The sequence below is a fragment of the Saccostrea cucullata genome, unplaced genomic scaffold, assembly GCF_032062105.1.
Source record: "Saccostrea cucullata isolate Sc308-1 unplaced genomic scaffold, CSIRO_AGI_Scuc_v1 ctg877, whole genome shotgun sequence".
Classification (NCBI taxonomy): domain Eukaryota; kingdom Metazoa; phylum Mollusca; class Bivalvia; order Ostreida; family Ostreidae; genus Saccostrea; species Saccostrea cuccullata.
In genome coordinates, this window is record NW_026933070.1 from 1 (window position 1) to 24,000 (window position 24,000).

Below are 24,000 nucleotides of genomic sequence, written 5' to 3' on the forward strand. Positions count from 1 at the left end.
TACAAACCAAAATTAAAGCCAATAAAGGAAGAGAAAAAAGGGACAAGGGTGAGACCACTTACCAAAGAGACCTCGGCAGTGTGAACCAAATGTCGCACCAACCCTGCGGTAAAGCCTCGCCTCTCAGGTTCCCTCACAGGTGACGGCTGCACAGGAGGGATCTCTGTCACCGGTGACCCAAGGCTAGAAAGCCGAGGATGACCCACAACAACCTGAGGAGATGGCAGTTCCACCTCCTCAGTCTGTCCAGCCTCCTCCTCAACTAGAACCTGAGCAGGCTGAGGCGATGGCAGCGCCATCTCCACAGTCTGGTCAAATTCTGGCCAAGGAAGGGCTATGACAGGCTCAGGGGATGGCAGACACTCTTCCTCAAGCTGTACAAGCTCTACCTCTGGATCGGCCATCACAGGTTGAGGAGATGACTCAGTCACCTCTTCAGCCTGCCTTAGCCTCTCCACAGGAAGCTCCTGTAAAGGCTCAGGAAGAGGCAGCACTGCCACCTTCTCAGGCTGCTGAGGAACATCATCAGCCTTCACCAACGGCTTCACCCTGGACCTTCGCACCTAAATAGAAAAAAGACCATATCAAAGACCGGAATACAAATGATAAATATATATAACTAATCAGAAGTCTTATCCCCAGAAAAAGGTTAGGTCACAATTAAAATACACATATACAATATAGAAGCCCCAGGCAGCACCAATTGTTCAAAAGTTATAGCCATTATGTTAAAGTTTGGCTAAAGAAACTGGGGAGGTAAGCAAATACATATAATGCTTACAAAATGACAGATAAACATACTAGGTAATCAGAGATTACTGAGCTCACCTCAACGAATGTTGTCTTTAAGTAAGGCAAAGTCACACAATTACCCAACAAAAAGTGTACATTCAAAAATGAAAAATTTATGCAATTTTAATTTGATACTTTGGAATAGACCTATGTAAAAACTTCAAACTAGTTCTTCATCACAAAAATGTGATTAAATTCCAGCATCTGAAGCAAGTTTGAGAGTTTTCATCCCTTGATGCATCATTTGGGCAAGTTTGGTTTATAGTTTCTTGGTAATAGAACTGCACCCATAACTTTTACCTGGTCCGTTATCTGAAAAAAAGTATGTTGAATTCAGCATCCGGAGCAAATCCATTAGTGTGCATCCTAATATGCATCATCCATGTGAGTTTGCACAACATAGGGCTAATAGTTACTTAGAAATGAAACTTATATAAAAATTTAACCTCCTCACTCATCCCCCAAAAAGTGTTGGTTAGCATCCGAAGACAATCTGGTAGAATGCAACCTTAGATGTATCATCCATGCAAATTTGGTCATTAATCCTGCATCAAAAACTTTAACCTGTTCACTTAACTGGAAAATGTAGGTCAGATTCAGCATCTGAAGCAAGTCTGGTAGTGTATAAACTTAGATGGAACATCCATGCAAGTTTGGTCGACATAGGACTTATAGTTCCTTGGAAATGAGACCAGTGCACCAAAAACATTAACCTGTTCCCTCAACCAGAAAATGTAGGTCAGATTCAGCATCCGAAGCAAGCCTGGTATTAGGGCTGGGACGATACAACTTTTTCTATATCGATACGTATCACGATATTTGAGCCACGATACGATATGTATCACGATTTATTTAATTGCTTATAAAATATTTTTTTGCATTGAAATAAACAAATTATTTCTTTGCAAATAAGAATAATTTATTCAAAATAGTTGTTTATATGTTGTAAAACAGAAATATTTTACTTAAATGGTGTTAATTATTATTTATTTCATGTCTATATTTTTATTTAACTTATTTATTTTATATATTAAACCCCAAATGTTAAATAAACAAAGAAAAATAGATGTAAGATTTTCATGGGCGATATTTCGATATTTCTTCATATGTATCGATATGCGTGTCAACCTCACAGATATCACAATATATCGATACCTCGATATATTGTCCCAGCCCTACCTGGTATTGTGCATCCTTAGATGTACCATCCATGCAAGTTTGGTCAACATATGGTAATAGTTCCTTGGAAATGAGACCTACACCAAAAACTGCACCAAAATGTTAACCTGCTCCAAAAACATTAACCTGGTCATTCCTTTGCTGAAATTGCAGCATCTGAAACTTTGACTGGTACAATGAAACACCTTAGAAGCATCTTCCATGCATGTCTAATCAATATAGGACATAGAAGTACTTAAAAAGAAAACTGCTCAAAAAAACTTAACCTGGGACGCCGACGCTGAGGGTATTACATAAGCTCCCCCAACTTCATTGAGGTGAGCTAAAAATTCAATAAATTCATCTGTGACAAATTCCACTTTTTGTTAAATTTATATAATACTTGTTCAACCATTCGGCATTTTCATGCAAAATTGCAGTACCTGAATACATGGAAATAGCTATATACTGATTAACAAAACAAAATGGTAATACACTCAATTTTCACAAGAAATAAAATGAATTGGAAGCTCTTAACTACATTCTTAAAATGAAAATTGATTGGGTCCATGTATCATAATTTTTTGAGGAATAATTAAAGGCACATGCAATAGAAAAAAGTTTCTTTTTACACTAGCAAAAATTTGGTATGATTCTTAGATCAACCCACTCAACATAAAAAAAAAATTACTAACTTAAATATATATACTCTTGCTAAATGAAGAGGTTAATTCTGATGCTTTTTGCAAATTACAAAAAATGTACCATTTAAGTTTTCTTTAGCTTGCTAGATAGCTCAATAAAAAGAGTATTAAATTTGATCTAAGATTATAAGTACCATATATACTCGCCTATAAGTCGGTTGTATTTAATAAGCTTATATATCATAGGGCCTGACCTCATATAATACCATTATTTTATAGCTCGCCTATAAGTCGGACATATAATTTTGGACCCGAAATTAACTCCAAGAAATCCGACTTATAGGCGAGTATATACGGTATATGCAATACTGGTTGAATCTAGGTTACAAGCTTACTCATGTACCACATGTATCATTTGTTTTTACGGACAAATGTGAGTTGATTTAAATGATCTATGAAGCTACCTTTGTGTACAAAGATGATGTTCTGCTGCAAATATAAATCCAATATTTTTTCTTTAATTGTCACCCTACCCACTTATCTGAAAAATGTAGGTCAAATCCAGCATCCAAAGTAAGTCTGTAATTATACATCCCAAAATACCTTATCTAAGCTAATTTAATTAAAGTATTGATAAAATTCACTCAGTTGGAAAATGTAGGTCAGTTCCAGCACCTGAAGCAGATTTGGGACATTCCTAAATTGATGCATCATCCATGCAAGTTTGAAACATTCAGGAAGGGCTTATTAAGTTACTTTATAATTGGAAACGAACCTGCTCTTAAAGATTTAACCTCAGGTCCCTCATCTGAAAATGTAGGCCAAATTTTGGTCCAGGTAGAGTTTACATGTACAGTGCTTGGGAATGGACCTGCTCCTAAAACTTTAACTGGGATGCCGAAGCTAGGGGTATATGGCATATTTGCTCATTTCAACTTAGTCGAGGTGAGCTAAATATTATAAAATCCATGGTTTATTAAACCAGTGCTTAGAAAGATTAACCAATTGACTGCCGTCACGAGAAAAGGGCCCTTAAGGTCAAATTTTCACAAATTGACTTTTTGGTAAATTTTGATAGACGGACTCTTTCTGAATGCAAATATACATAAATTTTGAAAATTTCTCACTTTTTCGGTATTTTATGAGCATTTTAGTGAGGCCGTCCAAAAATAATTTTGACGTTACTTACTGAAAACGTAATGACGTCGCCTGCGTCTAATTCAGTTTTCAAAAAATCTTAAAATTACATGTTATTTGAATAAGTTCAATCGTTTTCAGAATTAAAAAACATGAGAAAGTATTTAATTTTTTTTTCTTCCAAGCAACTTGTATATAACTATTCCAAAGGGATTTCGTATGTTATTGCTATTTTCAGGCTAATTTCAGAGCAGATCTAGTAAATGCGTAAAAAAGGGGGGTCCAGACAGAATGTAGAAACGGTTTATAACATAATCAGTAGGGAAATAATATTTGTTTAAATCCTTACAAACAATTCTTTTGTATAAAATAATCGAATTTAATCTATAGAATATATAAACCACTTTTAAGATTAAAAGATTTATACATGTATATATATATAGAGAGAGAGAGAGAGAGAGAATCCCATGCAGAAGGGCACCGCTCGCAAAAAGGGACACCCCGCGCAAAAGGAACATCGATCCCGATATAAAAAAAAAAACCCAACAAATCTTACGAGACAGCATTCACTCACCAACACACACGCACGTAACTTTATTCCCTATAACATAACTGTTACGATAAAAAAAAAAAAAACACCATGTATTTTCTGTATCACTGAATAATTCAATTGAGAAATAAATTCAGATACGCTAAAATATGTAAACTTGTTTTTAAAAACGTTTAATCCTTTTATAAACATTCACGTTCCCTTCTTCCATGCAAGCGGATTTAAAATTTTTTTACGTTTTTGAATATTTTATTAAAAATGATTAAAGCTCTAGGTTTCCATTGTTTATGCAATTCATTTTCGTTGCCTGTCTTAGTTATGGAGTAGAAACGTAGTAAATAGGCAAATAAAGGACAAATGAATTATTTATATATACCGTGCCTTAAATTGAAACTTTCTTTGAATTTATAACTCAAATTGAAACCGCCTTTTAACTTCTTATTTTTTTTAAAAAGTAAATCACAATTAAAATAGGTTACAAATATTTCTGCACATTAACCCCCCCCCCCATACATGTTAACTCTCCCGATTTAGGCGGGAGTCTACCGCTTTTTCACTCCATCTCCCGCCTACCGATTTAATTCAGAAATCTACCGCTTTTCTACAAAAGCTGCGTCTAAAGTATTTTTGGCAATCTCTCACCAGAGGGCGTTTTACGCGTCCGCTCCAACACCTCTGTTATCGTCTAAATTACAAGAATCTTGTAAAACGAAAATAAATTATAGATTTCTACCAACTTGGTAATTTTTTAAAATGAAATTAGAAATATCAATCTGTAGTACTTCTTTTGTTCTTTCAAAATTTGGATATATATCAAAATAGCTTCAATATATACGGCACTATTTTGTTCTGAATTTTTATACATATTTTCATTTTGAAACCAAAGAGACAAAGTCAGGAAATATTTACTACCAAAGAGCTTAAAACACGTAACATCATTGAGAAATCATACAAAGCAATCAATGTTTATACAATTTTTGTCGACAAATAATTATTTGACAATCCGCGCTACTTTTTAGACGACAACAGAGGTGTAAGCGGAGCGCGCCCTCTGGTGAGAGATTGTATTTTTGGTTCGCTTGGGTATCCATTTTTGAAGCCACTCTCATAAAATCTCACTAGATATCGCGTGATTTGACTCGGAATCATACAAACGTTTTTTTTGTACATAGATTTCAAGCACGGATTTGACAACGACAACAACACAAGACTACCAGTGATTACATTGGTTACGATAAATTAATCAACATCCCTGCCATGAAAAAGGAGATACAGCTTTTAAGAATTAGATGAAAACATTTGGCATCGTCTTTAAAAGCACAGAAGCTCACAACTTTATCAATAAAGTCAATAGAAATCACTCGATTGACCAAGCCATGTGGCACATCTCTACTTTCGTTTTCGATCTTCGCGGGAAATCTGATTTATATAAAGAAAGATAGGAACTTGTTTTAGATCTAGATTAAACCATGTCATCATTTGTTTTGTTTAAAAAATGAATGAACATTCAGAATTATTGCTTCTAGGCTATATCAGCAAAGATCACTCTTCAAAAGGCTAAGTAAAGCAGCCAATCCACGCAAAATGATGAGCATGAAAAATATTTGAATTTGTACAATTTATGTCAAACTTAAGGTGTTTCTGTCTTCTTCTTTGCTGTTGATATTTAAGATTAATTAGTGTAGGTACCTGATTTCATTTAAGGCTTATAATATACATGTATATTACATGAAAGATATCGATAATCCAAGCGTTAAACAACACGCGCGCAATGCTACCGCTTTTGAGGTCTGAATCTCCCTATTTTTCATCACAATAGGTTAACATGTATGCCCCCCCTTTTTTTTTTATATTATTTTCTGCCACCTGTACCCTGTTTCACTTGAACACAACATTTGTATATTTCATACAAGGACCGCTACTATGTATAATATTGTACAATTTAATTAAAGAGATAGGAATAGTGCTGTCCTCGTCTCTTTTTATTTTATGTACACTAAAAGGTGCTTGACTTTTCTGTGCGAAATTACAGTTCCATTAAAATTTTGACGAAATCTATTTGAAACTGAAACTGAATGAATCCTGGTAGTGGATCCTCATTTATCCGGACGCTTTGGTTCCTAGTCAATTTGTCCGGAAGTGTATGTGAAACGTCCGGATATCTGAATTATCAGTTAAACAAGACAATACATTTGTATAAACTTTCGTTCCTATGAAAAATAGTCCGGATACTAAGCATCCAGGATATCTGGCGTTCGGATATCTGAAGGTCTTCTGTATTTTTATGCAAGAACGTGAGGCCCTTAGGAAGCCTTTTCAGTTGGGGGGGGGGGGGGGGCTTTATTATTTTATTTTATTAGTTGTGGGCACTTTCAACCACCAAATTTTCAAAGCAAATATTTTACGGCTACGAACGGTCATTTATTCATTTCCCTTCGTGACAATAGATTATTAACTTGATACCTTATAAGCCTTTCACATTGCGATGCGATTGTTTTATCCAATAATGAACAATTATGTCCAACATACGTTAATGCTTTTTGTAAGAGGCGATGCTGTTAATTAAGTAATATTATACCGCTCTAATTTGACTCTCTTTCGCTGAAAATATTTAGACAAACCAATTTTTCTCTAGTTATTACTTCAGAACAAACAAAAAATATCAACAACAAAAAATTGACTCGTACCTTTGCCTGTCCCCACACAACTCATTTGAAAAAGGGGGTGGGGTCAGACAGGAAAAAATAAATTTGCCTTAAAAAAGATCAACCAAAAAGGGGGTGTCGAAACTCGAATCAAATTTCGCCGTTGGGGATGGGGGGTAGGTTCAGTCTTCTTTCAGTATCATAATACACTGCATTATTCTTTTGCCCTATAGTGCACGAATTTGACAATACTGCAACAAAAAGTGTGAATGTGTGTTTGTGGTTGCATGGGGGGGGGCTTTCAATATAAATCCCTACCCCCTACCCCCATTGCTACTTGCACGCGACTGTAAAGACCAATATTTTCTTTAAAAGAAGAAAAAAATGTGTTTGTTTATTAATTACTTTCCGTAGAGTCATATTAGGATTATGATATAAAGTCTTATCTGGTTTTCAACGAAACTTTAAGAAATTAATGTCGAGATATGCGGGGTATTTTGATACATGTATCAGAGTTGAAGATTTCAACGCCAAATGTGACTTATTTATTTCATATCATGAATTCAATAGGCAGTGATATATATTTCACGCTCATCAAAGTTTTTAAAGATTTGGAACATTTTCAAAACTTTTGGAAATTACACCCATAACAATTTGTCACATACTTTTTCCTCTTTCAGTGAATATATTCTCAAGAGATGTAACCATATATCTGATATTATCCAGAAATACGCACGTCTTTTTGCTTAATCTACAGTATTTTTTTTCTTTTGGTTGATAAATATCCTCATTCATAATATCACCTTTGATTTATTGTTAATTTCTTCAACAGTGGGTATAATGCTTTTGGGAAAAGTCTTAAATAGCTGTACATGCATTTATTACACACTTAGTAATAAATACAGGTTTTTTGCATATGCGATATGGCTGACGTCACAATAGCCGTATCAACCCTGCAGGGCTGATATGGATTTGCGGGGCTGATATCCGTATCAGCCCTGCAAATCCATATCAGCCCTGCAGGGCTGATACGGCTATTGTGATGTCAATATCACACCCTTAGTAAATTAAACCACAATAACAGTACTTGTACTCATACACAATTTTTGGTGGGTTCATATTCTCTTAATTTTTACTTTTTGAAAATAAGGTTAATCTTAATTTACAAATACATGTAATACTATAGAATATTTTCAAATTACGGATCAAGTGCATTGAAATAGAAATAGAAACAAACCCAAATCTTATGAGACATTAGACTATGTACATGTATGTAAGAATTCCATGCATGATTATTTACTTATTTTCTTCTCAACTGTATTTTATTACTAAGTATGTAATAAATATAATAAAACATACCCTTTTCCACATCACATCCTGTATCAGCCCGAGACACCAATATCAGCCAGAGGGCCGAAGGCCCGAGGGCTGATATTGGTGTCTCGGGCTGATACAGGATGTGATATGGAAAAGGGTATGTATTATTCTCTATGTATTTGATTTCTTAACATATTGCGATATAGCTTCCAGGGGGCTTTCATTCATCATTTCATTGGAACAATTTCCTAAATTTGAAACAATAGTAATTTCTTCCACACAACTCCTTTGAATGTATTTATTTGATCATTCTAAATTAATTTTTGAAACAAAATTTATTTTGGCAAAATTTTCGTGGTATCCCCATCATCCATATTTTTTTTCCCTTAGCATATTCTAATAATGTTGATATAGCGAAAAAAATTATTTATTGTTAATTGATGTAGAGGGTTTGGATCTCCCATGTTAAAAAGAGGGATTACCGGTATGTTTCTCAGCTTTAACTTTAACCGGGTTTTTATTCGGAGATATTTAGTCTTCTTATCCCCCCTCCATTTTTAATCAACAGTTCACCGAAGGCTGGCAATCGGGGTACATCAGTATGATTAACTATGGATTAAAATTAAAATGGCTAAATACACTCTGTACGTTTTATAAGCAGGTATATATTTTCAGGAAAAAAAAGTAGCGCTTATAAGAACGGTAATTACTTTATGTGCATAGACCTCTTTCTCGCTCTTCTCTCTCTCTCTCTGAAAAAATATACAAATATATGGAATATACCTTTTAATATTTAGACTTCTTAACATGAATTCAAATTTAAGCATTTGTAAATTGCTCAGAAAACAAATATGCAGCATTTTTAATTTAGTCATGCACAGACATCGTTTTAATCGCTGTTTCAGAGCTAGCAATGTACATGTCCAATGACCCGTATTTCAACATCAAATTAAATATTTAAATAAAATTATGAATAAATTTACGTACTAAATTGTAATAATATCATATTCCTTTTAAAAAAATGTCCGCATTAAGTTAGAAATTTTTGCTACACTTTGAAATTCAATTTTATTTCTTGTTAACAAAATGCGGTCAACAAAAATTACTTCCGTGTTTACAATACCGCGACTTTGACGTCATTTTCTGAGCATTGTGACGTCAAAAGATAAGGGCCCTTTTCTCATGACGGCAGTCAATTATATAAGGTCATGTACATAAACATATTACTTAACTCAGATGAATTCAGAGTCCCGTTTATATTTAACAGACCTTAATTCTAAATTAGTGTGAAAAACATGTATTAGTGCTGGGGATCCTTTAAATATTTCTTACACTTCTAATGCCCTGTTCACACGGAGAGTTTAATTCGAATTAAACGTAAAGTTAATGCGAATTAGCTTCGCTTAGCGTTCACACGGAGAATTTAATGCGAATTAGTTTAATTCGAATTAGTTTACTGCGCATTAAATTACTTCGCATTAGCTCCGTGTGAACGCTAAGCGAAGCTAATTCGAATTAAATTTTGAGGCATGCGTAATGGCAAAATTAGGTCAAATGCCAAATGTCCGTGGTCAGCTTGAAGTATTTGTGCTATTTTTTAGTGAAAAACTAAGGAAATTTGCGTTAATCACTAAAATGTACATACAGACACTGTAACATTATGTTAAATGCATCTGCTCCTGCGTAAGGTGACGTGATTTGCAAATGACGTCATAATAGCCTTACTGAAGCCTGGCCGTAGAAGTAGAATTTTAATTTGCATTAGTTTACTTCGCATTAGCTGTCGTGTGAACGCAATTTAATTCGCATTATTTTGATTCGCATTAGTTTACTTCGCATTAATTTACTGCGAATTAAACTCGTCGTGTGAACAAGGCATAAAGATATTCAGCTAAGTGCATATTTAAATCATATATCCTTCTCATATTCTTTTGAGATTTTATGAAAAACAAAGACAATGGTAATCCAGTAGAAAGAAAGAAGTGGGATAGCCAGAAAATTCTATCTTCCAATAAAAAGTTTTCACTGAATTTTGCATTGAGAGTTGGAGATGTAAATCAAATATAGTGGTTTCCCTCTCCCCCCCTTACTTTCCTAAATAAAATTTGCTACATTAAGTGAATCTTTTATCACTTACAGGAAAGTCCACGACGTAGTCGGCGAACCACCGGGGGCGCTGGCGAACTCGGGAAGATCGTCTAGGCTCCATTCTATAAAAATAAAAGCTTTGTTATAAAACTATAACTTCATTTTTTTGAATTTCAATATACAGTATAAAACACCCTTATAGCAAACACCCTAATGATGAATTGATGCTTAAAAGTTATAGTAACGGATACTTTTTAAAAAGTAGGTCAAACTCCAAGGTCATGGTCAAAGGGTCAAAGTTCTTGGTATGAAATGAAATTTCTTTTCACAAGGATTACATATGTGAGGTATGAAAGCCGTAGCCTTCACTGTTTTAAAGTTATGTCCTAGGTTAATGTTTTTAAAGTATGTAAATCTCTAATGTCAATAGGTCAAAGTTGTTGGTATTCAATTGAAGGTCTTAATTGTCATAAAAGATATACATTTTTGAAGTATGAAAGTCCTAGAATCTACTGCTCAAAAGTTAAAGTCAACATAAAAGTTTGGAATTTTTGTGTTAAAGTGGGTCAAACTCCTAGGTCAAGGTCAAAAGGTCAACTTTGTTGGTACCCAAAGAAAGGTCTTGTCACAAGAAATAAACATGTGAAATATGATGGTCATAGCTGCACTAAATCAAAAGTTATGGGCAAGGTTTTTGCATATAAACAGACAGACAGCTGAAGACAACAAAAACTATATCACAGAATCCTCCATTACAGGGGCATATCAAAGACATATTAGTATCTCAGTGTAGTCTACTTGCATGTAGCATAATGTTAAAACATCAGATCATAACAGTAGGAGGAGTAGCATTTTAAGTATTTCACAAAAATTTCTATTTTTAGTAACCACGGAAACACTGTTCACTGAAATCAAAAATCAATGAACAGAATTATGGATCTCAGTGTATAGTCTACTTGTGTGCCAAGTTATATTGAAATCAGACCAAAACTGTAGGAGGAGTGAAAAGACCTTTCAAAGGATATATAAATTGACCTTGACCTTAGAATCACCTACTCTGCATTATCACATGACAAAGATCCAGGGTATCAGCATGTGATATAATCTTCTTCAGGGTATCAACATGCACGTAATCTTGAAAGGCATACATCTTCATTTTAAGGACAATAAATTCGTATCATTGACTTTATAACATCAATGAATCCATTTGATAAGCAAATATGCACTAAAATTTTTAATTTTTAAAAAATTATTTATTTATCTTGCTTTGAAGACAGTCTAAAAAAAAATCACTGTGATCACTTTTTCAGCTTTGAATATATTGTGCTCTCCTTGCATGGATGTTTTTAAAATTGTGATTTCAAGCACTTTTTATTAAATTGCTAAATTTTGTTTGCAGCCGATTTGATGCTTTACATCAATTTTACTTGTTTATATATTTTCCTCATTTTGATATATTGTCTATAATATGGTTTACCTGAAACATGCCCATGTCACATTCATACATGTAGCTCACATACAGGCACGGATCTAGAAATTTTTCAAAGGGGGGGGGGAGTTAAAGGGTAAAAGAATAATAATAAGGCCTAGAAAAAAAATGTTTGTTTTGTTTCCGCTTTCAGGCTGAAAAAATATAGGGTAGGTAGGTAGGCATTTTTTTTTTTTTGAAATTTTTTTTTTACTTCTTTAATCAAAACGTTTATAGGAGTAACATTAATGACAAAAGAAATGGTGTTTTCAAGCAAAGGGGGTAGTGTTAACTTTTTCCAATGGAAACTTCTTTCAGTACCAATTTTTGGAATTCAATACTACATTTCCCTTACATCAATTTCCTCTAGTATAAAGTGTACATTTCCAATGGTAAAAGTAATTCTCCCCTGAAGTGCGCATAAAATATTGCGCTGTAAATTGCACATTTTTTGCCTTACGGGATCTGTATCCTTATGGCCAAAGACAAATATATAAAACCATAACGCTACAGTTCTGCAGCTACTATACTAGTACAGCTACTATACTAGTACCTCCCAACATGCCCAAGAGCATGCGCCGTCATTATGCATGAAGACGTTTCCCGCTATAATTTCACCTTTTATTTAACTGGTACAAACTACACAAAACTAATAAATATGTTAAAATTACACAATGTATGGTAATAAAGTAAACAAATATTTCATATACCAATCAGAATGCATGGCTTATATTGAACCGTGACCTGAAAATGGCGGCCGGCGAACAACAATCGAGTACTCACCAATGTTCACGTTGTCAACAAAAATTGTTGTATAAAGTTAAAAAAATAACGATTTCTTCCTAAATAATCTTACCTCAGTCTGAAATAATCTTCTTCTGTGACTTCGATGATAATAGAACGCTTTGATAGATCGCTTGGAAGGCTTTTTGCAGAAGCAAAATGCAAGTAACTGCTATTCGATTGAAATCAAATATCAGTCTGATGAATTCTTACTCAAGGTCAGATCACGTGATCAACGTTGGTCAGTAGAGCGCGAAAGCTGAAAAGGAGAGAGAGGGGGGGGTATTATGCGTACACATAGGCGTTGGAACCGGGGGGAGGGGGGTTAGGGGGCTTAGCCCCCTTTTTTTCAAAGATAGACATAATATAAGCATTGAAAATTGGGGCTTACCTTTTTTCGTTGGTTTAGCCCCCCCCCCCTCTTTCAATTTGCTCCCGACACCTATGGTACATGAACATCGGAAGCAAATTTGAAAGTGGGGTGGCTAATTGAAAGTGGGGGGGGGGGGGGGGGATAAATTAACGGAAAAAAAGTAAGCACCAATTTCAATTCTTAATCACAGTCAAGGGATTTATGTCCGACTTTGCCACGCTTATGAACCACTCTTCTCTTGGATTTTCTTTGAATCACTCTGCATGTCCATGGGATGAGATTGTTTATCAATTTTGGAGTTTTTTGTCAAATATAAGCCTTTGTGTACTAGTAATAGACAAAAATGTATGTTTCCTGCATCTGCAAATTGATCTACGAAACCTGCTATCTCAAGAATGCTTGGTGGAACTCTGTCTTTCAAGAATTAGAGTAAATCCTTTTAATAACAGAATATTAACCCCCCCCCCCCCCCCAAAAGAAAAGAAAGAAAGAAAGAAAGAAAGAAAATAAATCCATTTTTAAATGTCCTTTTTTTAAAGATCCATCTCATCGAGAATCACATAGAAGTATCAAGTCCATCCGGCTTTGACGATCTAAACTTCACGCAAAACCCATCTTCCAAAGACCATATCAAAGACGGGCCTATATTTGCAATTATCAGTTTTAAATTGATGACACTGTATTCTCATGCCTTCTTGATTTCTGCTAAGACATATATTATTCATTGTGTTTAAGGTCTTTATATATTACATGTAATATTCCCCAAAATCGTACAATAAACCTAGGCCTCCCTTTACAGATTGTCAATGATGGTTGTCTTCATCATTCCTGTGAGAATATGTCTATGTGCTTAGGAGGGAACTGTGTGCCGATATTTGGTAGGTATATATTGATAATATACTAGTAAACTGCTGATCTTAAAACGACAAAAATGAAATTTATAGCATTTATTTTTAGAAGACTATTGCCAGAAAATACTCGTATCTAGACTAAGTCATTGAAATAATATTTTTGAAATATTTGGCATTTTGAAAATGTTTACTAAAAATATACATCTCCTAACAACTCAAATTAATGAATTATAGTCAAGAAGTGTGACTCTCCTCCTGTTGTTTTAAATTCCGAGGGAACCCCTCCCGAGGGCCCCTTGCCTATTGGACACACCCACAACTACACGTGTTCTGTGGGATACATAGGATTCTGGGAGTCATATACCACGTGCCAGGACAATGGGAAATGGTCAGAAGTAGTCTTTCAGTGCATAGGTAAAACTTGGTGGAATTTCGTTACTTTTCACATTGGCAAAGAAAACACAATTGCTTGCATGTACGTACAAATACATCTGTTACTAGTATATTTATGAAGTGAGTAAATAGTGAGATAGTACTCGGAGTTTTCTGATACAAAACGTTCTTTGAAAATGAAGGATACCAGAATAAAACTGAAGACATTTGGAAATTATTTAGGAATTTTCTGACCTCTCTGTATCATATCATATTACATTTTTAAAAACATAAGAACATTATAATCAGTGCGTTAATGTTTTTTTAATATGCCCATTTTTAGTTTTAGATATTTGTATTGCCAAGTTTTAATTTCAGATATTTGTATTTCAGATATTTGTATTGCCCAGTTTTAATTTCAGATATTTATATTGCCCAGTTTTAATTTCAGATATTTGTATCGCCCACGGAAACAGACGGATAGGGACTTGGTGTTATTTCTTCACCACTGTCAAAGCAACGCGCACGGATGCAAACGTTAGGATCTATTTCTCTCTCTCTCTCTCTCTCTCTCTCTCTCTGTGGTGTGTCTGGGAGTGTGTTTGTATAGGTTTTAGCTGACCTGAGTCAATTAAAGTCTCAAATTAACAAATCTTCGAAAAGTGTCAGTGTGTCTATATATCTATATCTGTCATAAATGTTTCACTTTTTATATACTTTTTCCGGAACCACTGTGCCTCGGGAAGGGTATATTGCGTAGAGTGCAAGGCCACAGCAGTGGACTGAAAGTACACATCTACTTATTATTAGGAGTATACAGGTTATAACTTAAAAAGTCTTCTAAAGAGCAATACATCCAAGATCATTACTCATACCAGTCCCAATATAGAAGCATCCTGGGGTATGTTCATACCTTGACCCCTTTGACGTAGAATGGGTCCATAATTTATGGTCAAAGAAAGAACCTGCTGATGAAGTACAGAAAGGCCATTATCATAGTTACTCAGGCGAGCATTGTGGTTCATGGGCCTCCCGTTAAACATGTAAATATATAGCAGTTGCCATTAGTAAATCCGGGATTGGAGTGAAAGGTTGACGTAAAGACTTTATTCCGGCTTCTTTCAGGCTCTTTGTACAAACAGAGGAATGTATCTTTCCCGCATTGAGACCTCGCAAGAATGGAACACCTTACGGCCGCATATCAGTAAGAATTTTATGAGCTTAATAAAAAAAATTAATAATCAATTAAATAATTACAACAGATTACGAACTTTTTCGGGTCTCATTTTGTTTTTCTATTTTTTTAATTTTAGATGGTACCTACTGGATATCGGGATATGCTCAGTACTCCTTCTGGCCTTTCAGAGACTTTTACTGGTCGCCAGGTGTCAGAATGGGCTTTACATCGTGGCTCCCAGGACAACCGGACAATTCCTTGTTCAATCAGTTCGACATCAGAATCGAGAAAAACGGATGGGACGATGAATATAAACACGCAGAGTTGACTGTTCTGTGTGAAGCAGATTACTAGATATTATCAGCATTTCTTTGTAAAGACGCCTATTTACTATTCAGCTAATTGAATATTTGTCTAGGCATTATTAATCTCTGGTGAGATTCTGCTAGGCTAGATATTTGGACTGACGCCTACAGAATCTCTGGACACTTCTTCATAATTCGTGTCTGGAAATCGAGCCCCAACTCTTTAAAGAGGAATAATCTGAGGCTTCAGTTATAGCATGAAAAAAAGATGTGTTTTGAAACACTGATGCCCCCCGTATGGCAACATAGCAAAGATAATAATGAAATATAATGTTTCAGTTGTTTATTGCTTTGGTAATTGGTGAAAAATAAGCATTTTTGTCACGAGAACGTAACTAAAACAAGTGATGCATTGTGAAATACTTTTGAGCTTGAATACTATTCGTTAATCATCATGTATTACATCATTATAAAAACATATTTGAATTTCAGTCGTTTTCCTTTGTTACTCAAAAACTCGCCTTATTCTAGACTATGCAATATGTATTTTGAGAATTTTGACAAAATACGTTAGTTGGATTAAAAAAATCAGGAGGGAGTATTTCTTAAAAGAAAATGTATGATTCAAATTTTTTGAAAATTTTACGAAAAATTGAAATGATACAGAAACCTGCAGATATCAGATATTTAAGCATTTGAGAAATTCAACGAAGGAATTAGAAAACATTACACGATATGTATTATGATGACCATTAAGGAGGCTGGGGGTCAACAAATTAACCACAAATTAACCACCAGATTTAACTTATTTTTTTAGATAGGGTATCTTAAGCTGTCAACTATCATTTGGCAAAGAAAAAAATCATACGTTTTAGTTTTAAAATTTGACCATTTTTGTATATCTTTATATGGAACTCTTCTTTTAAAGGAGATCGAAATAGTCTAAAAATGGCTGCCACCCCCAGCCTCTTTAAAGCAATCCAAATAACAACTTGAAAAAGATAAGTAATGAGAAATATGTTGAGTGATATATTTCTAGCCAAACTAAGATCAAAGCAAGAAATATGCAATATAAACTTTGGACAAGTTTTTCATAACTGAAAAGTTTTATTTCTATTCCTATGAAATTCTGGAATGCAAAAATACATGTATTAACTAATTTGAAAAAAAAATCCATATAATATTAAACTTTAGGTGATCGAGAATCTCATCCGGGCCATCCGATCACTTGTCTACTGTGATCGGAATGTTTGCCATGCTTGATGTTATTTAGGAGCAGGATTGATGTTCATAATCGTAAACCATTACAGAGATAACGCCATTAAAAAAAATTTAATCAGTATCTTCATTTTGTCCATTTCTTATGGAAATATTTACCGGTAATTCAAAGAAAAGAAAGGAAAACCAATCCAAAATGCTATTGCAAAGGTAATTACTTTTTATTGGAAGGGTACAGCGATTTTTCCAAATACATGTGTATCTAACTCAAAGCCTTTTTACTCCACCATAGCAGTATGGGATACTGCAGTATTCCCATCTCTTATTGGGGTCAGTCGTATAACACCAGGGACCGTTTGGTGAATTATCCGGGTTCCTGCAGAAGTTTTCATGACAGGAAGCAGGTCCACTAAATCGATTAGCATTGCTATGCTTGTGTGGGTGGTTCCTATCCCATCTCTGGCATGTTCTACCAGATAATGTCGTTGTTTTTAAGCCAATATATTCTTTTCCCAATTTAGAATATTTGCATTCATAATCTGAAATTAAAAGATATAAGTTTAAATACATATGTATCTAGTAATGCCTTGAAAATAATTATTAATTACAAGTAAACTTGTACTGTATTTCTAAACAATTATGAAATAAGATATAACATACGACAAAATGGTACGTCACAGTACTCCCATCGAACACTTGGGTCAGTCGTATAGCACCAAGGTCCCCCCAGCTCGTTGTCAGGGTTACGGCAGAAATTCTTGTGAGCAGAAGGTGATCCTGGGAGGTATTTATAAGCACTTTGGCTATGTGGAGACTGCTGATCCCAGAATTGACAGGTTCTACCGGATTTGGTTTTAGAGTTACTTCCGATGTAGTCTACTCCAAGGACAGATGTTTTGCAGTAAAAATCTTTAAAAAAATATTTTTTAGATAAATGAATTAAAAATCCTTAGCAAAACAAGACCACAGCTGCAAAAAGAAAAAAAATGCTGTAATAAATTAATAAACCCTGATGTTTTTTCTATTGTGTTGTGGAATTGATTTATTCCGTAAGACTTCACAAAGATTTTGAAGACCATTTTGTTTCTTTGGAAGCTTATTATCAACATTATATGAACATGTAAGATATCAATATAGTGTTCATATATCATTAATTTTTACATTTGAACTATTTGAAAGAAAAAGCAATACTCACTCAAGAAACCGTTGTAAGGATTAACAGAAGTTCAACCAGGACCAATGACAGCAGAAGTAAGCGAAAAGAGAAAGAGACTGGAATATATCAGGATCATCATCTGTTAAAAGGAAAAAAAATTAAATGAAATCTTTTAAAGTAAGAATTTTTTCTACAACAAAATCAATACTTATGTTTTATTTTTATCTTTGAAATAAGGATTGATAATATATTTTTAAAAAATAATTTTTCTCACAGATATGTTTTCTTTATGGATTTTTTTTTAGGTGGACCACTGCTTATTATCTTCACTTTTTCAATTATTAATAGTATTGAATTTGTAGTTTAAAGAAATCAACAAATTTAGACACCCTAGATATAAGACAATCTCATCCTTACGCGATGTCATAATTTTTTTTTTTTTTTTTTGCAAATGTTTTATTTGTCCACTATAAATAAATATATATCGAAGAATTTCTATCAAAATGTTTTTTTTTTTTAAATAAGTATTATGTTTGAGAAATTTATTTTAAAAATTGACATTTTCTATAATTATTCAATTATTTATTTTATTTAAAAGTTGTGCAAACGACGGTAAATCTAACTTATATTGGTTAAGTTTCCTTCAAATACGTACTTCTTTAATAAAAATGTTTCCCCCTTTATCAACCATTTATACAGATAGATATAGATTATAATAATATCATTAATCTTAAACATTAACTCACTTGAACGATTTTCCTACGCGAATTTTGTCATGATCTTTATCAAAGATGAGATTTTTTGTGTTGACACTATTTTCCGTCTTATTAGTGCATATTATAATCATTTCATAAAAGATGAAGCGATCTTTATTTTTTCTTTCTTTGCCCATTCATCAAATACTTCTTTACTAAGAACCTTTAGGAATGTGAGGAATAAAGCGGTCCTGAAGGGTTTACCCATTTTACATTACCTTGATTTCCAAAACCCAATGTTGAACGAAATGCCAGTAAAATACAGGAAAATTATGTTTGCTGATTTTACATCAAGTTATTTAAATATTTTTCAAATGCAACAGCTTATAATATGCTACGTACTTCATAAATGTCAAGTACTCAACAAGTGCAATTAATATTGTAAACAAAGCTCAGAAAGTACTATTTGATAATTCAATTGCCTTTAATTTATTTCCGTTATCTCCAGATACCAGCTGCTTTTTACGAACAGTCATGCGTCTACAACTTCTTTCTGTGCGGTAAGCAAAAGTAAAAGTTGAATATTAAAATTTGAAAACTTTTCATTTTTTCATACTCATAATTTCTTCATAAATAGAACCCAACATCACTGATAAAAGTAGCCATTAACAAAAAGTGCGTAAAACGTCAGTCAGTATTTTACTGATTGATAAATGTATCTGCTGACAACGTCATTGTATCCACCATAAATGATAACTTTAAGTGAGGCTACCGATACTTATTTTTCACAAACTTGTTTAAAGGAATGGTCAAAGTTTTCTTTTTAAAAGTAGGTAAAACTCCAAGGTCAGGGTCAAAGTTCTTGGTATCCTTTGAAGGGTCTTCTCAGAAGGATTACATACCGGTAAGTGAAGTATAAGGTCACTAGCTCATAGCGTTCAAAAGTTATGCGCAAGGTTAAAGTTTTTTCATGAGTACAAAATCTCCAATGTCAAAAGGTCAAGGTAATTGGTATTTAATGAAAGATCTTGCCACATATAATTCATATGTAAAGTATGGAAGCCCTAGCCTTTACCGCTATGAAGTTATGACCAAGGTTATTTTTTTAAAAAGTACAATGTAGGTCAAACTCCAATGTCAAGGTCAAAGGGTCAAAAGTCTTGCTATCAAATGAAAGGCTTTGTCACAAGGATTCAATATGTTAAATATGAAAATATTATCCCTAACCCTTTAAAAATTATGGTCAAGGTTTGGTTTTTAAAAGTACGTTAAACTCCAAGGTCAAAGCAAAAGTGGTATCCAATAAAGGGTCTTTTCACAGGGATTACATATGTGAAGTATGAAAGCCCTATCCCTTACCGTTAAAAGGTTATGGCCAAGGTTAAAGTTTTTCACAAGTATAAAAATCTCCAAGGTCAAGGTTGTTGGTATCCAATGAAAGGTCTTGCCACAAAAAGTACATCTGTAAAGTATATATGTCTTTGTTACTACTATTCAAAAGATACAGTGAAGTCGCCAATTCCGGTTCACGTCAGGGTGTTTCGTTGATATTTTGCAAATCTGTTTAATTAATATTTTATGCAATATATGTATTGAAAGAACAAATAGTGAGTCATCCAAACACCTTTTCGTTTTCAAAGTAGCTACACAGGAACAATATTTACAGGGGTATTTCAGCAAGGCCTAGATTACACAGTTACGAATTAGTTTCTCCATTTCCGGATCATATGACTTCACGGTCGTGTAATATTCATGGAGCGTTTCGGAACACGATTTTTATGATGTTGAAACATGAAAGAATTCATACAGCTTGAAAAAAAAGTAAAACAACAACAGAAATATGTTTAGATTATTTTTAAAACAATTACAAGAAAACAAATTTCAGTATACAGAATTAAAAAAAATATATTAGGATTAAAAATGATACAATTAAATTCATTTATTAAAAAATGCATTTGAATGGTTAACACGATTTTAATTTTTAGAAGAAAAAAAATCCAGTCAATATACTTTTGATAATCAAGGTAAATACATGGTTGTCGATTGGTTTTGTACATAGAATTTTGACATGTTCATGCCACAAGATTGCGTGACCCGCAATTGGAGAAACTACTACGGTTAGATTTAATAATCATTATAATTTTATTTGAGCAACGATCATTATGATTGATTTCTGAGTTAAAACTTAATGCATTTCCCATACTTTCGAGCTCTTATTATTTATCTAGAATTTTTATACCAGCATTTCTGCAGCGAACAAAAACGAAAGTAGCCCATCACCGCAGCAGAAACATCCAAGCTTTAATGCGTGCGTTTCAGAATTTCGATTGTCGGATGCTCTCTTAAAGTTGATATTCAAAATTTTGTAATTAATTACATACAGAAAGACCAGTTCTTCATGACGAGCGTATTCATTAAGTTTTTTTTGCATTTAAATTTTAACAATAAGGCATAAAATACACGCGAGTGACCCGGAATTGGAGACGACCCGGAATTGGCGACTCCACTGTATGGCAAAAGTAAAAGTTTGGATTTTTTGTTTAAGTAGGTCAAACTCCAAGGTCAAGGTCAAATTTTGTGGTACCCAAAGAAAGGTCTTGTCAAAAGGAATACACAGGTGAAATATGAATATCATAGCTCCACTATATCAAAAGTTATGGGCAAGGTTAAAGTTTTTTCGGACAAAAAGACAGTGAGACAGACAGACAGACGAACACGACAAAAACTGTATACCCCCGAAACTTCGTTTACGGAGGCATAAAAATTGTATTCTGAAATGTATATGGGCGCAGTGTTATAGAGTTGTTCGACATAGATCGATCTTTATGAACAACAATTATTGAAGATAGGAAACCCAAATATAACTAGAGAGTCTGCTATCGCAAGCAATAGCTTATGTCGTCCCGAAATGGACAAAACTTTCATTTTTGCTCATCACTAAAAAATACCGATTAGCTATGCCTGGACAACCATCAACTCCTATCAGTACTTTCAGTTCTTTGATTTAAAAATCAAGGTAAAAGATTTTTCACTTTTCCCCTGTTTCCATGGAAACTATTGACAAATTGCAATTTGAAATGCAAACTGTTGACATTTGCAATTTTTAAATGCAACACGCACAATGACAGATACTAATCAATAAATCAGTAAAGTTTCATGAAGAATGTTCAAGGGACCAGAGAGAACACTCGCGGATAAAATTCGTCGCTTTTTGTAGGTTTCCATGGCAACGGTAGCCATTTTAAACCTGAGTGACCACATGGCACAACTACAACCAGTGATCCTCCTTTAAGGAAAGTTTCAGGAAGATTGTCCCAGCCATCTCCGAGAAAACGCCTGGACAACAAAAGCATGCGTACAATCGCAATTTCGTTCGGGACGACATTATTACATGGACAATACGTTGGTATTGTTTTTTTTTTTTTAATTTTGTAGAGAACTCGAGAAAATATAATACACGTGATAAAAGACGAATAATGACCCCCATCGAATAATGACAGGGGTCAATTTTCAACGACGAAAGATAACCCCCAACCGTAGAAAAAAAATCATTTGTTGTAGAAAAAGAGCTCAAGAGATCATTTTTTTACATGTGAGTCTATGAAAATTTGACCCCCTTTGAAAAATGACCCCTTTTAGAGTGATGCAAAATTTACAAGTTGAAATTGCTGCAAAGCATCAAATCGGTCCCAAAAATATATCGTTTTACACAACGAATCCATATAAAAAGAAGAATTAAAAAAAAACACACATGTGCCATTTAATTTATTGAATTGTCAGTGTGATCAAACGAATTGAATAAATTCGTGTACATATACATAAATGTGATAGGGCATCCTCGCAAGCCAGAGGTCCTGGGTCAAAACGTTACCGTTTATTCTATTGGGGTCATTATTCGTCTTTCACTATGACGGAGAGACCAAATAAAAAAATTACCACCATGCAATTGGCTATTTGTACTACGAAAGCCGGATAGGCTCATTTCCGAAAAGATAAAAAAAAATATTAACTCGTTATAACGAGTTAATTTGTGTATATATAGTTATCTCGTTATAACGAATTTCGTTATAACGAGTTAATTATCTTATTATAACGACTTAGTTTTATCTCGTTATTACGAATTACTTATCTCGTTATAACGAGTTGCATCTCGTTATAACGAAACTCGTTATAACGAAGTTACATTTAAGTTATAACGAGTTAGTTATCTCGTTATAACGAGTTAAAACGTTATAACGAATGGTTATCTCGTTATAACGAGTTAATATACTCGTTATAACGAGAGTTATCTCGTTATAACGAGTTAATTATCTCGTTATAACGAGTTAGTTTTCTCGTTATAACGAGTTAACCACCGTTATAACGACATTCGTTATAACGAGTTATATCAATCGTTATAACGAGTTAGTTAAATCTCGTTTTAAAAAAAATAAAAAATAACGAATTAGTTATCTTGTTATAACGAAATATTTATCTCGTTATAACGAGTTAATTATCTCGTTATAACGTGTTAATTATAATTTAAAAATGGCTGTAGTTTTAATGCCATTGATGTTTAGTTGATAATTATCAGTCATACTTCACTTAAAAATTGATAAAAAGTTGCAATTTTAATTTGCGATATGGTTTAAATAATATTAATCCTGAACTATCTTGCTGTCAATAATCACAATTTGATAAGTATAGCAATTTTTATTTACACATTTATACGTGAACGTCTCCAAGGAAACAATATAAAAAAAATCTATTACCAAATGTACTTGCTTCAAAGTTTGGCAATTTATTTATGACAACTTTCAACATAAAAGAAATAATTTTTCTGACATGTTTTGGATGACTTATTAGCTTTCATAACCAATGTCTTAGTAACTAAATTAATACATTATAATAGGAAGCTAACACCGGCGTTAATGCAGCATATATTATATACACATACAGAGTGATATATATTATTTTGAGAGTCAGAAATGTTTTGAAGAAGGGGGATATGGAGAAATCATGATGAGGCCATTAAATTGCGATGCCCACTCATAACAACAACATCAAGAGGCAGTCATATGTTTCCATATACCTGTACATGTGTTTGTCTTCGGTCTTTTAAGTATACAATACAAATCAACTGCATCGTTTATACATAAACAGAATACAATCACAGGAACAACCCCTCGAAAAACAAAAACAAAAAATAAACTAGGTTGCTGTTTTTCAATAAAAATCTTTATCATACACACTATCAAACTTGATCTCTCGGTTTTATATGTTATAAATACT

General features: G+C 33.7%; 2 protein-coding genes across 2 annotated transcripts; one reads left to right on the forward strand and one right to left on the reverse strand.

The window, feature by feature from the left end:
• Nucleotides 1–13,759: 13,759 nt before the first annotated feature.
• LOC134237172 (aggrecan core protein-like) lies at nt 13,760–16,039 on the forward strand. The gene is made up of 5 exons (XM_062719273.1): nt 13,760–13,833; nt 14,041–14,220; nt 14,630–14,715; nt 15,304–15,382; nt 15,492–16,039. The coding sequence occupies exons 1-5, from the start codon at nt 13,794–13,796 to the stop codon at nt 15,707–15,709; spliced, it is 603 nt and encodes a 200-aa protein (XP_062575257.1). The 5' UTR covers nt 13,760–13,793; the 3' UTR covers nt 15,710–16,039.
• Nucleotides 16,040–17,052: 1,013 nt separating this feature from the next.
• LOC134237147 (plasminogen-like) lies at nt 17,053–18,997 on the reverse strand. The gene is made up of 3 exons (XM_062719241.1): nt 18,994–18,997; nt 17,539–17,787; nt 17,053–17,417 (listed from the first exon to the last, which is right to left on the reverse strand). Exons 1-3 carry the CDS (start codon nt 18,995–18,997, stop codon nt 17,146–17,148), a joined length of 525 nt encoding a protein of 174 aa, XP_062575225.1. The 3' UTR covers nt 17,053–17,145.
• Nucleotides 18,998–24,000: the final 5,003 nt, after the last annotated feature.